The sequence below is a fragment of the Myotis myotis genome, unplaced genomic scaffold (genome assembly GCF_014108235.1).
Source record: "Myotis myotis isolate mMyoMyo1 unplaced genomic scaffold, mMyoMyo1.p scaffold_m19_p_11, whole genome shotgun sequence".
In the NCBI taxonomy this organism is placed as follows: Eukaryota; Metazoa; Chordata; class Mammalia; order Chiroptera; family Vespertilionidae; genus Myotis; species Myotis myotis.
The window spans coordinates 6751433-6764888 of NW_023416315.1; the positions used below are offsets into that span (position 1 = coordinate 6751433).

The 13456-nt window shown below is 49.2% G+C and overlaps 1 protein-coding gene across 2 annotated transcripts in view; it reads right to left on the reverse strand.

Annotated features, from left to right (window-relative positions):
* BMPER (BMP binding endothelial regulator) overlaps positions 1-13456 on the reverse strand; it is a 206359-nt gene that overhangs the window by 162363 nt on the left and 30540 nt on the right. For both annotated transcript variants that reach the window (XM_036327350.1, XM_036327349.1), the window contains exon 3: positions 9762-9861. In XM_036327350.1, coding sequence (XP_036183243.1) covers positions 9762-9861 — 100 coding nt within the window. The remainder of the gene's footprint in view (positions 1-9761; positions 9862-13456) is intronic.

Below are 13456 nucleotides of genomic sequence, written 5' to 3' on the forward strand. Positions count from 1 at the left end.
AAGGATGAGTTCCAAAAACTACTTTCATAAACGTTAGCTCCGTCATCCTCCAACAGGAGACGCGAAAAGAAGAGAGAAAATTAAAATCATTGCATAATTATTATAGGTGAGGCATCAGACTTGGCGTTTTCACATTTTATCCCCATAAAAATGCTTTCTAGGCAGAGAACATTTTACCCCTAGTTTTCAAAACGAGGAAACCAGGACCCACAAAAGCTACATCACTCTGTGCAGGTCACACAGACACTCTTCATCTTGCTCCGAAATCCACGTTCCGCTCATTAGCTGCGTCCTGCCGGGGGCCTGGGAGAAGCTCAGAGAAGATGATTCCCTGGGGAAGACGGCCCCTGCCTTTCAGGGATGCTTTACCATCATGTTCCATGGTGTCTGAAGGCCAATATGACAAATTAAAATGCAGGCCTTGTAGCCGACGAGGCAGAACCTGGTTTTGAGGATTTATGTTTAAACTGTTCTAAACGCCTGAACCTTTGGCTCCCAATCACGCTGGGCCTCAGGCTTCTGACGCTATGAAGCGACAAACAATAAGAGATCAACAGATTAAATTCAGACACCGCAGGTGGAACCATGCCATTCTCTCAGATAGGCACATGTTTCACAGCTCGGTCAGGGTGCATGGTAGCAGCTTAAGAAAATAAAGCCTCCCCACTTTATTCTTGTTTTACAAAATTATTTTAGCTATTGTAGGTCCTTTGCTTTTTTATAGAAATGTTAGAATAAACTTGCTTATGTGTACAAAATACCCATGCTGGGCATATCCCTTTTCATACCATTTCTTAGGTTATGGATATGAGAAAGCCAGGCTTGATGTACACACTGTCCAGGATCCCATAGACACAGATAATAGTGTGGTGAAGGCCTGGGGTGCAGCAGAGGCTGGGAGGAGAGGTATGGGGGGGATGAGAGGACATCTGTAATACTGCCAACAATAAAAAATTATAAATTAAAAATTTTAAAAAATAGTTGATAATTTAAAAAACACAAAACACCAGACAATCTGAGTTATGCTGCTAAAAGCCCCGATTTTTAGTGTGTTCCAGTTTCCAAGGTGTAAATACTCCCACTATGGTCATTTCGAGCTACCAACACACCACTGTACCCAGAACTATTTATTAACATCAGAGGCTATTGGGTCTGTGAAACCTTTTCTCTGCCTACAACAGACCAGGAACATTTGGCTAGAGTTTAGGGTATTTTATGGGCATCAGAGGTCAAGCTGTTTATTCTATACTAGAGGCCTGGTGTATGGATTCGTGCACATTGAAAGGAAATTAATTATTAATATCACTATTTGCCCTGTCTCTATAATAGAAGTGTCAACCAAATTCACAATCAACAATGACAGATCGAAACACACATGTGCGATTGGCACCAGCGAGAGCTTCATATGTATCACGCATGCACAACAGAAAGCCTTTTATATATATAGGATAAACTTGCTTAATTAGACCTGTTTTCTAATTTAGCTAAACTTTTTCCAGCCCAGTGAAACACCCCACCTTCTCTTTCAGGTAATTGTCAGCAACACAGCAGCAAATATCAACATGAAGGAGATTATTATAATTGTAGATCACGCAGGGAGAACAAAGGGTAAAATATTTAACTGCAGCAGTGTTTGACTATATTCTGCGCAGTGAGAAAACCTGAAGTCATTTTCAAAGTTTCAACATTTCTTACTTTTTTTCAGTTGGGTCAAGTTTCTAAACTTTCTAAATCTCCATTTTCTGGGTAATGAAAAGAAAATAGGATTCCACCGAGTCTCCTATCTACCTACTCCAGGACTTGCGTGAGAATCAAATGAGATGAGGTACGCAAAAATGCTTCACAAACATTTGGTAAAAGTGTAAAATGTTTGCACCTGGCTATAAAGCAAGTCGTGTTCCTGGTCTGAAGAAACTCCAAGGAGGCTAGTTGCTAGGGAGAGGAAGCCAGGCATTGCTATGTGATGTCATTACCTGGTGCCCACAGCAACTGTTTTCAGGCTGGGCTGGGCTGTGGGCCACATGGGGTCTTGGCAGCATTGCTGCAATTTGGTGGGGTGTTGCTCTGGGGTGTTAGCGGGGCCTGTGTCCCACTTGGGGGAAGCCAAGTGTTAGTTTGTCAGTGCCAGGTCCGTGATGCCATTTATTTTGAAACTAGAGGCCTGGTGCATGAAATTCCTGCACAGAGGGGAGGGGCTCCCTCAGGCCAGCCTGCACCCTCTCACAATCCAGGTCCCTTCGGGGGATGTCTGACTGCCAGTTTAGGCAGTCGAACATCCCTCTCGCAATCTGGGACCGCTGGCTCCTAACTGCTCACCTGCCTGCCTGCCTGATCACCCCTAACCACTCACCTGCCTGCCTGATCACCTCTAACTGCTCGCCTGCCTGCCTGATTGCCCCTAACCGCCTCTGCCTGCCTGCCTGATTGCCCCTAACTGCTCGCCTGCCTGCCTGATCACCCCTAACCACTCTGCCTGTCTGCCTGCCTGATCACACCTAACCATCTTTACGTCAGCCCCCACCGCTGCGGCTTTGTCCAGAAGGTCATCCAAAAGGATGTCCGGAATGATGTTCAGAAGGTCGTTAAGCTATCTGGTCTAATTAGCATATTATGCTTTTATTATTATAGCTGGCCAGTAGGCATCATGGCAGCTCCTGTGTTGAGCGTCTTCCCCCTGGTGGTGAGTGCGTGTCATAGCTACCAGTGGAACAGACACTTATTGATACCTAGATAAAATACATAAGAATACCAGGACTCGCATCTTTTCCATTGTGGCATTGCACCTGGCCGTCCTCTCCTCCTAGCACGTAAGAACTCATCCTTTAACCAGGAGAACATTCATTCCTGTGGCTCCCAAGCTCCCCAGCTGGGGGCTAATAAGAATACAGCTGCCCAGTGAAAGCAGCCCACATGCCCATTGATGGGTGAATGAATAAAGAAGATGCGGCATATGCATGCAATGGAATATTATGCAGCCTTAAAAAAGAATGAAGTAACAAAACATGCTACAACATGAATGAGGCTTGATGTTAAGTGAAACAAATCAGACACAAAAGAGCACATACTTATACTCAGTGAGGTCAAGTCATCCAAACGGCAGAGGAGGAAACGGATTCCACACCTAATTCCAAGTCCAGTCCCCTTTCCCTCCAGTCTTCAGGTGACTGAGGGCTGTGATCACTATCCTCCAACGCACAGGCCCCACGGCCCAGGAACTCCCTCTCATTCAGCACCTCAATGCAGCCGTCAGGGCTTCTTGAAGTCTGAAGTTGCCCTCACAGCCTCATGCAGCTGGCCATCCCACAGTCCCCAGAACTCACAATGTCAAAACCTCAGACTGCACGAAATCGGACCCCTCTGCTTGTCCCGGGCCTGGCTCGGAGGATGCCCAGACGTTCCCCAGAGGTCGGAAGGCTGCCTGTGTTCTACATCAGGGGGTCGCTGCCCGAGCACGTCTGCAGATAAACATCTCGGGCCCTTTCACCACAAAGCTACTGGAGACATAATTAGTTGGCTTTGGTGCCAATAAGCTCATCTGAGTGAAGGAGGCACTCAAGTTCACGGGCATGCCAATGTACTTCGTTCACCTCCATTACCACATCAGTCTTGGTAAATGCAGCCTCTCTAGCAGACAGAATCCTAAGGCAGATGCACAAGAGCTCTCAACAAGGTTCCTTTCAAAAAGCAAACCTAGAACATGTTTTGCTGTTGTTAATCCTCACCCAAGGATATTTTTCCCATTGGTTTTTAGAGAGTGGAAGGGAGCGGTAGGGAGAGGGAAAGAGAGAGAAACATTGATGTGAGAGAGACACATTGATTGCCTCCCACACATGCCCTGATTGGGGCCAGGAATTGAACCTGCAACCTAGGTGCGTGCCCTTAACTGGGAATCGAACCCATGACCCTTAGGTCTGAAGGCAGAAGCTCTAACCACTGCTCAACCAGGGCACAAACCTGGAACATTTGATGTTAATAAAAAAAAAAAAAAAAAAAAAAAGTGCCAACATCTGAAGAGACTGATCAAAGCCCCATAAGAATGGTTATAACTGCAGCCTGGTGACTATTTTTAAAATAATAAAGAGTTGCATGTACATTCATACATCTTTATATAGAGACCCAAGTCACACCCTCAGACATACATTTCATTTCACAGTCGCCAAGCTTATCTCAGGCCGCTAAGCTCGTCAGAACTTGTCACACATCAATAGGAAATTAGCAGGCGGGGCATCAGTCACTGGAGGCAGCACTGTCAGGCTGGGGGGGCCACAGCAGAGGACACCCAGGTGCTGAGAGCAGCGCTTCAACAGGGGGACAGGGGCCCCCAGCCTCCTTCGTCACAATGGGGAACATTCTCAACACGCCCACTTTAGAACAGTGAAACCTGGTGCAGCCCAAGTCAGCAGCCAGCCTTGGCCATGGAGCCTTCTAACTCAGAGGCAACCACAAACTCCCCGCTTACACTGCCTTCCAAAAGCCTACAGGATGTGAAAGACAGAGGCCCGGGGAGATGGATTGGGACAAACTTGACAGGGAAAGCTGATCTCTGGTTTAAATTTTCTGACCAGTTTTAACAATGAAAACAGATTTTTGTAAAGGATGATTTTAATGTTCACAAAATCTTCTCAAACAAATAGGGTCATTTTTATTTAAATGCCAAAATAGCCTGGTATATATTATGGAAAAGCCAAACTATGAAATATAGCTTCTTAGACATCTTTTTTCAGTTAAGAGAAAAGAAGAGTGAAAAAGAAACCCCCATACTTTTTTTGTGTTTTTTTTTCCCTCAGCTTTAAAAATATATTAACCACCCCCACTCAAATGTCTGGGGCTGGGTAGACAAAATTAGTCATACTGCTAAAGGTTCAAATAATTATCGGTTCACTGTAGTTACAGGCATACCGTCATCTAACAATTTTCATCAAGAAACACATCAGTCGCCTCAGCTCTAAATAGAGGAAAACACAGCACTGTCAGTAGACCGCGGTAGCTCAACGGTGGGAACGTTCTTCAGAGCAACACACTCTTCCAAGATGTTTTAAGTGCTAGGTCAGCCTCTGCATTAAAACAGCTGGGCCCTAACCGGTTTGGCTCAGTGGATAGAGCGTCGGCCTGCGGACTGAGGGGTCCCAGGTTCGATTCCGGTCAAGGGCATGTACCTTAGTTGCGAGCACATCCCCAGTGAGGGGCATGCAGGAGGCAGCTGATTGATCTCTCTCATCGATGTTTCTAACTCTCTATCCCTCTCCCTTCTTCTCTATAAAAAATCAATAAAATATATATTTTTTTAAAAATTTAAAAAAAAAAAAACCAGCTGGGAGCAGCCCTGGCCCAGTTGGCTCAGTGGATAGAGCAACTGCCTGCAGACTGAAGGATCTCGAGTTTGATTCCAGTCACGGGCACATACCTCAGTTGCAGCGTCCATCCCCTGCCCTGGTCGGGCACGTGTGGGAGGCAACCAATTGATGCTGCTGTCTCTCTCCGTCTCTCCCCCTCCCTTCCTGTCTCTCTCTAAAAATCAATGGAAAAATGTCCTCGGGTGAGGATTAACAACAACCCAGCTGGGAGTAAACTGGTGGAGACTTCTGTGCGGCGGGAAATGGAAAACCACGCTCACCGCATGCAGAGCCTGGCTCTGGAGGGTCCCCAGGAACCTGCTAAGTGGCTGTCCCCAGGAAAGGGGACCCGATGGCTGGGGTCAAGAGAGGGAGGAAGCCTGGTTTTACTATCGATGCCTCTATACTTTGAATTGCCTATTAAAACTCTTTTAGGAAATCAGGCACACACATCCTCACAGAGGAGTCAAGCTCATCTTGGATACTGAAGAGGAAAAGAGTAAGTTAGGGTTTCCCAAAAGAATGTCAGTTAGTAAGAAAGCCCCTGCCTCTAAGCCACATGCCATCTTCAATTGCCTCCACTCACAGCTTCTATCCGCATCCTTCCTGTGACGCGGTGGTCCGCCCAGGAGGCTGTGGCAGACTGGTGCAGGCCAACTGACCTCAGGTCTCTCTCTCTCTCTCTGTCTCTCTCCTGTCTCCAGAACCCTCCTCGCTGCCCTGGTCTCTCCTCCTTCCTTATCTCACAGGCAGTGTGATACCAGCAAGAGTGAGCCTCCTGCCCAGGGGCCCTGCAACTTCTCACAACTGTGTAATCTTGGAAAACAAGATCACCTCCCTCAACATCTGTTTCCCCATCTGTTCAGGCAGAATGATAACCATCACCACCACAGGCTGAAGACAGCGGTATCTCTGACTATCTAAAGACGGGGTTTGTGTGTATCCAAATAGTCTCCAAGTCTCGGGGTTTGTGTGTATCCAAATAGTCTCCAAGTCTCGGGGTTTGTGTGTATCCAAATAGTCTCCAAGTCTCGTTCACACTGTAGTGACGATGAATGACAGAGCACGGACCTTAAGCAAGTCCAGGTCGCTCCTTATTTGGGATGTGAAACCTAGGCAAATGGCATCATAAATACGACCGATGCTACTAAGAATTCGGTTGTGACTACGGGGAAGGAACACAGAAGTGGAGGGAAGTGACAGTCTGTTGTTTGGGCAATGCATGGATGCAATCGCCAAAAGAAGTTTGGTTAAAAACAAACAGATGGACACATGCATGGCTAACGCAGCCTTTCCATCTTCCACAGTTTAAACAATAAGTCAATTTACTCCATCAACAAGGAGAGTGTGGATATTTTTATTTTTTTTAGTTGTGTGTTTTTTTTGGTGTTTTTTTTTAATGCTCATTCCTGTATATGCTAAGTGGCTGGACCTCTTCAAAAACAGCCACATAGTAATATTCTAAAAGACACGGTCATGTTCCAGGTCATTCCCAAGGCAACACTGAGAAGAGGCCCCTAATCCACGGCCTTGTACTGTATGAAAAGCAAGTGATCATTAATAAGGCTCCATCTTTAACTATTATTCACAGTTACACTGGTCAGTCCTTGGTCTACATAAATGAGCCCAATCCCCTTAAAATTTTCCATGCATGTTTTGCTCTCTAAATCTTATTTATCAGAACTGAGGAAGGCTGTCCTAATTTTGGAAATTGGTGTGCAAATATTTACATTTTACCTCTTTCCTTTCATTTTCTGAGACATCGTAGGATATTTTTTAAATCAAATATGAAAGCTAAACTGTTTTAAAAAATGCAGCCCATGGGATCACCACTCAGAAAAGCAAGCCCCAGCTCACAGAAATCAAAGACAAGAGAAGGCTGTGGAAAACAAACCCCAGTTGACAAATGAAAGACTCTTTTCTTACGTCTTTCGTTGAAGTATTGCAGACAATTAATATTTTATGCTCCACATGAAGGAGATGGAATCTGACCTATAAATATTTGAAACACACCTTATTTGTTTACGATCCACTAATAACAAACATATAGTCGGATAACAAATACATTATTGTTTATGAAAGATCCCCAAATGAAAGGGTGATTCTCAGTCCAAGTAAATACAGAAAACAGGCCAAAAATGCCTGTTTGACTCTCAATGATCTCATTTGTTTTCATCAAGCAATATTGAGTGTTTTCTAATTAGATGACTTTTGCAGTGTTGTTAGATAGTTGGGTAAAAATGTATAACCATTCCTAACATAAAATGATCTGAAAAGTACACTGAAACACTGGCTTGAGAAGAGTTCCTTATCATTTACTTACTTAAAAAAAAAAAAAAAAAAAGAATATTCTGGCTTCCTAAAAGTTAAGAACAATTGGTAAAGCAGTGCCATGCCATAAACACCCGGCATGTAGGTTAGTAAGTACTTGGAGAATAAATGAATGAATGAATGAATGAATGAATGAATGAACAAACGAATGAACTACATGAGTAATCAGAAGCAAACAGGAACACAAGTGTGAACACAAATGCACACACACCCACCATCAAGAATCCTCTTAGAAACCTGAGTTTTCAATATTTCTGTCCTCAACCCGAATTGCCTTTTCAATAGCAACAACTCTTTCAGAGGAAAATAGAAATCTTGATAGAATTCTGTTCCATTTTTGCCTGCCCCTTGCCCCTCCCCCAAACAATCAGCAACATACAAACAAAAACTTACTCCAGATTTGTGTTAATTCAGCAGATCTGGAGGGAAGCCCGGGAACTGGCACTTTAACACGTTCCCCGGGTGATTATAAGTGGCAGGCGGGGCCTAAGAACTATTTCGTGCCTTTGTGTGCCCGGTTTCCCTGGGAGCCTTCCCCTGAACAGCCCTCTTTGGATGTGATTAACTCCTTCTTGTTCATGACAGTGGGTTGCCCCTTCGGGAAACCCTCGTCCGCACACTCCCAGCCCCGGGCCCACCCACTGTCCGCCTCCCCTCTGGCTGCTTCCCTGGAATGCCCCCCACGGATGGCATTTCTCTGACCCCTCCAGTAGAGCAATCTCCTTGAAGGCATAGACACCTTTTTGCTTGATCTTGGGGTCTATGATTTAACTTCTTTGGGCCCCCAGTTTCCTCATATGGAAATGAGATAGAAATGACCTGCTGTTGTGTGGGCTACGTGATGAGTATAAACCAATGAACCCATTACCCAGCATCTTGGGAAAGCAAGTCCCTCTGGACCATGATGAAAACTACAGGTGGGGGGGAAAGGTCTTAAAGTCAACCAGGTAATTCACACCTCACAACCCACAGGGCCCGGGCTTTTCCAAGGAACAGTGTCCTCACTCAGGACTGATATTCCTGACCAGCGGCCTGGCCTCAATCAAAGGCTGGCCATGAGCCAGGAAAAACCCATCAAGAATGGCCATGGTCATAACTACCAGGATGCAATGCACAGAAACTCCTGTAGTGGTTTAAGGGATGAAATGGGGGTCCAATAGTTATACATAAACTATCAACACAATTACAGAAGTGCCCAAATATATGGTAGTACACATAGGATAGAATATGAGTCTGAACACAAGCACAGCCTAATACGGGAATTTGCAATGGTCCAACTTCCTTAGTAGAATGAATGAGCTAACAATACGCCTTCTCTGCCTTCTTCTCTCCATGCTTCTCCCATATTGAAAGTATCAAAACAAACACACACACCATCACAGCCTCAGAGAGCCTTCACATGCTTCGGATGCGGGGGATGCTCAGTAATTAGAATGTTGAAGATGATGATAAACAAGTAAGCGAAAGCAAACAAAAAGCCAACAGTGTGTTCCGGGGGGACATGTGCACCGCAGGCCACAGGAAAGGAGGTCGGGGTGCGGGCGCCGTGGGAATGCATCAAAGACAAAAGCTTACGTTTCATTGGGAAGGAAAGTAAGCATGCAACGGGGACCAGTGATAGCATTTGGGCTTCGGGACTCGGGCTCAGGTGGGCAGGGCATAGGAGGAGCCTGGGAAAATCTGAGAGTGGAACTACTTTACAGACGAAGATGCCCACGTGCGCGTGCACCAGCGTGCACAGCCCTCACATGGACATCTCTGTGACACTGCAGCACCTCGCCTCAGAAACAAACGCAATAGGCAGAGAGATGCTCACCACGCTTTCAAACCCGCACCGGGAGAGCCCCCTGACCACCACCAGCCCCCCAACACACACACATACACACACAAAACCATGCACACACGCACCTTCATGCACGCACATGTACATACACACATGCATGCACACGCACACACCAGCTTCCCTCCCAACACCCATGTGCACCCAGCCAAAGGCTGAGCGAAGAGGAAGGGGGAGAAAGAGGAAGGGGAGAGAGAGGAAGGGGAGAGAAAGAGGAATAAAAGGGGAGGCAAGAGAAGGCCGCCAGGAGCCGTCACCTTTGCAGCGCTCGCAGCAGGCTCCCCTCTGCTTGACGGCGAGGGCGCAGTCCCGGGACAGCACCGGGCACTTCTCCCGCTTGCAGGTCACTTCCTTGTTCTGGGCAAAGAGACAAGAGACATTCGACATCAACTTCAAGCAGAAGCCCCGAATCCCAGCCCACGTGGAGTTCTCCCAGCTCCCTCCCCCGCTCGCCTGCATCCTGCTCTGTGAGAGCAGCAGGGTTGTGCTCTCTCTGGAGCAGAAGTCCTCATCCGGGAACGCACGGCTTTTTCAGGTCAAGGGCGGACCGAGGGCCTGGAGAGGCCCTTCCTGACAAGCCAGCTTCACCTGGACGCCCGATACCCGACGGAGAGAGAGGCCCCCTCCATTCCACTCTCAGGGCTCCGCTCAGAATGCACCACAGAAACCATAATATTTGCGTAAATCATAGTTTGCCCATTGGGCTACCTGGGCCAGGACTGCATCGTGAGAACAAAAATATTTGCACAGGGCCGTCCAACAACCTTTCAGAGTCGAGTGCATTAAAATGCAGCGACCTGCAGTTCCAACGCAAATAATGCCAAGGAAGGCGGAGGACTGACTGGGCTCGGGAAGAAGGAAGGGAATACTCCCCAGGCCAAGCAGGACACAGTGCTCAGTGTTACAGCCCAGCCAGGGACAGCTGCGGCCCATTAGCAGAGGCTAAGGGAGGAGGCGGGCACGGGCACCCTGGCTTTACCCTGAGAGGTCAGCTGGTAAAGCTTCTTGGAGGAGACCCATGCGGATGGGATGCACGGGCCTGTTTGTGGGCTGAATGCACAGGAACCAAAATGACCGGTCCCAGAACTCAGCAGGGTTTGGGCTTTGTTAACAAGTGTCTGCTAACTGCTAGGGGCTGTGGCTTTCATTCTCATTCAAGTCCTTAGGAATTCACCAGCCCCCAAGATGCTCCCAGGGTCTAATTCTGGAATGAATCCAGGTTGTCAGCCCTTCCCCTTCCAAGTGATCAGAACCACTGAGCGTTCCAGAACCCACTCTTCCCAGAACCTCACTCCTTCCAGAACATCCCTCCCCCCAGAACTCCCCTCCCCCAGAACTCCCTTCCCCCCAGAACCCTACTCTTCTCAGAACCCCACTCCCCCAGACCCCACTCCTTCAGAACCCCACTCCCCCCAGAACCCCACTCCCCCCTAGGGCCCCACTCCCCCCAGAACCCCACTCCCCCCTAAGGCCCCACTCCCCCCAAAACTCTACTCCCCCCTAGGGCCCCACTCCCCCCAGAATCCCACTCTCCCAGAACTCAACTCCCCCCAAATCCTCACTCCCCCCAGAACCCCACTCCCCCCAGAACCCCACTCCCCGCTAGAGCCCCACTCCCCCGCAGAACCCCACTCCCCCAGAACTCAACTCCCCCCAAATCCCCACTCCCCCCAGAACCCCACTCCTTCAGAACCCCACTCCCCCAGAACTCAACTCCCCCCAGATCCTCACTCCCCCCAGAACCCCACTCCTTCAGAACCCCACTCCCCCAGAACTCAGCTCCCCCCAGCGGGAGTGTATGGAGCCTGGGACCTCCCATCCCAACAGTTGTTTCTCCAGTCCTGCTGCTTCACTTCGCACGGCCATGAAGCTGGGAACCACGAGCCACCAGGGAAGAATGCTGCTCCGCCTCTTCCACTGGAGGACACAGCATCTCACCAGCATCTCAGGTCAGGACCCCTGAGGCCAACGCGGTAAACACGCTGGCGAGGCCATCTCAGGGCCTGCCTGGCCCAGGGAGGGTGTCCGTCCTCAGCCACCTGCACCCACTCCGCGGGCTGGCGCTGCAGAACTTTTGGGTTTTTATTTATTAGCTGTTGGTGTCTGAATTTGGTGGTTGACCTGAGTAATCCAGTTTCCTCCCCCCCTCTCTCCGGGTGTCTGTTATGTGGTCAGGGCCCTCATTAATTCCTAAAAGTCCCGTGAGGCATGGTCCCCACACAAGGCTCCAACTCAGAACCCGGGCAGCTCCTAGCACGCCCAGCTCTGCCTCCCACCCTGCAGCTCAGGTCTGAGGTCTCTGAGGGCCAGGCCTAGACGGGTCTCCAAGCTCCCAGGTCATTCCAAGGGGCAGCCAGGGCCACAGAGCATTCCTGTGGCGGGGCAGGCAGAGGTGGTGGCAGGGAGACACTGTGAGTCACAGCCCTTCAGCTCACTGCATAATTCTCTTTATATTACAAATGGAATATAGTTATGGCCACAATGGCCATTAAAGAAGCATATTTACTAGTAAAAAATGGAATAGGCCCGGCCGGCATGGCTCAGTAGTTGAGCATCAACCTATGAACCAGGAGGTCATGGTTTGATTCCGAGTCAGGGCACATGCCCTGGCTGTGGGCTCGATCCCCGATCCCCTTCCCAAGCAGAGCCTGTCACCCTCCCCCGCCTCCCCCCCTTACACCCCCCCCCCCCAAGCTGGCTCAGCCTTAGGGAAGGACCACCTCAAGGGCATCTCCTCTCCGAAGGGAAGACTCAGGCCCAGGAACTCAGGCTCCGAGGGCGTCGGAGTGGGTTGGATACATAGAATGCATGCTCCTAAGTACAGGAACTCTGTGCTCAGTTAGAAACCTGGGAGCCAGTCAAGATCCATAACAGGATCCCAAGCTTCAGAGTAAATAGCTTGTAATTACAGCCCCGCACAAAAGTTATTCCAACCAGATGGCTTGTAGAGTCACATCTGGATTTTTTTTTTTTTTTTTTGTCCACACACACAGGGAACAAACCTAAACCTTATCTGTTAGTGGGAGTTTTCTTCCTTCCTTCTACCAACCCTTGGAGCTTTGTCACATTCTACCAAAGGTCAGGTGGGTCCGGAGCTGCCATCTCGGATCATCCCCCTGGCGTCTGGTCGTTGTGGACACGGAGCCCCTGCTCACAGCCCCAGGCCCCCCGAGAAAGAAGGAAAAGCTACACAGGCCCCTGGGGAGAGGCCGACGCCCCCATCCCCTGAGTGGGTGCAGCAGCGACAGAGGACGTTCGAGCACAGGTCAACCAGGTCCCCTCGCTTCACTTTTCCTGATTTGCCAAAAGACAAAATCACTGGTCGTCAACCAGCGGCTCCGGTGAGGAGCAACACCCACAAAGCCAGGCCTCGGAGTCCTCTTCCACTGGCCGCCTCTTCCCCCACGGGACCAGGTGTCCTCTGCTCTGGTTCAAGGTCACGACTCATTTGGTTCCCGGATACCGGCTCACACTTACCAAACACCTTTATGGACCAGGCTCTGTGCTAAGAATCTTATATACGCTACGTCACCAAAAGCTCCTCATGGTCCCCATTTTACAGATGAAGAACCCAGGTTAAGGAGCTCCCCCGGGTCGCACACACCGACCTGTGTCTGACTCCGAAGGCACGCACTGAAAGGTCACACGTGGCGGCCTCCAGGTGTGCAGGATGCACAGCAGAGCAAAACAGTGCCGGGCCCGGAGGCTCCGGGGGAGATTGGCACCGCCTCGGCAGCCCCACGGGTGTGCCCCGAGCTCCCCAACAAGCGCAGAGCAACTCCCAGGAGCCGGGTCATCACCAACCGCGGGGAGGTCCGCAAACACCGGCTGCCTCCTGGCAACGAGGGGGATGTGCCATTTTGGATACGGACAAGTCTCTGGGCAAATCACACCTCTGGAAACCAGACTGGCATCCTCAAACAAATTTCCCTCAAGATCCCAGCTTGGGTTT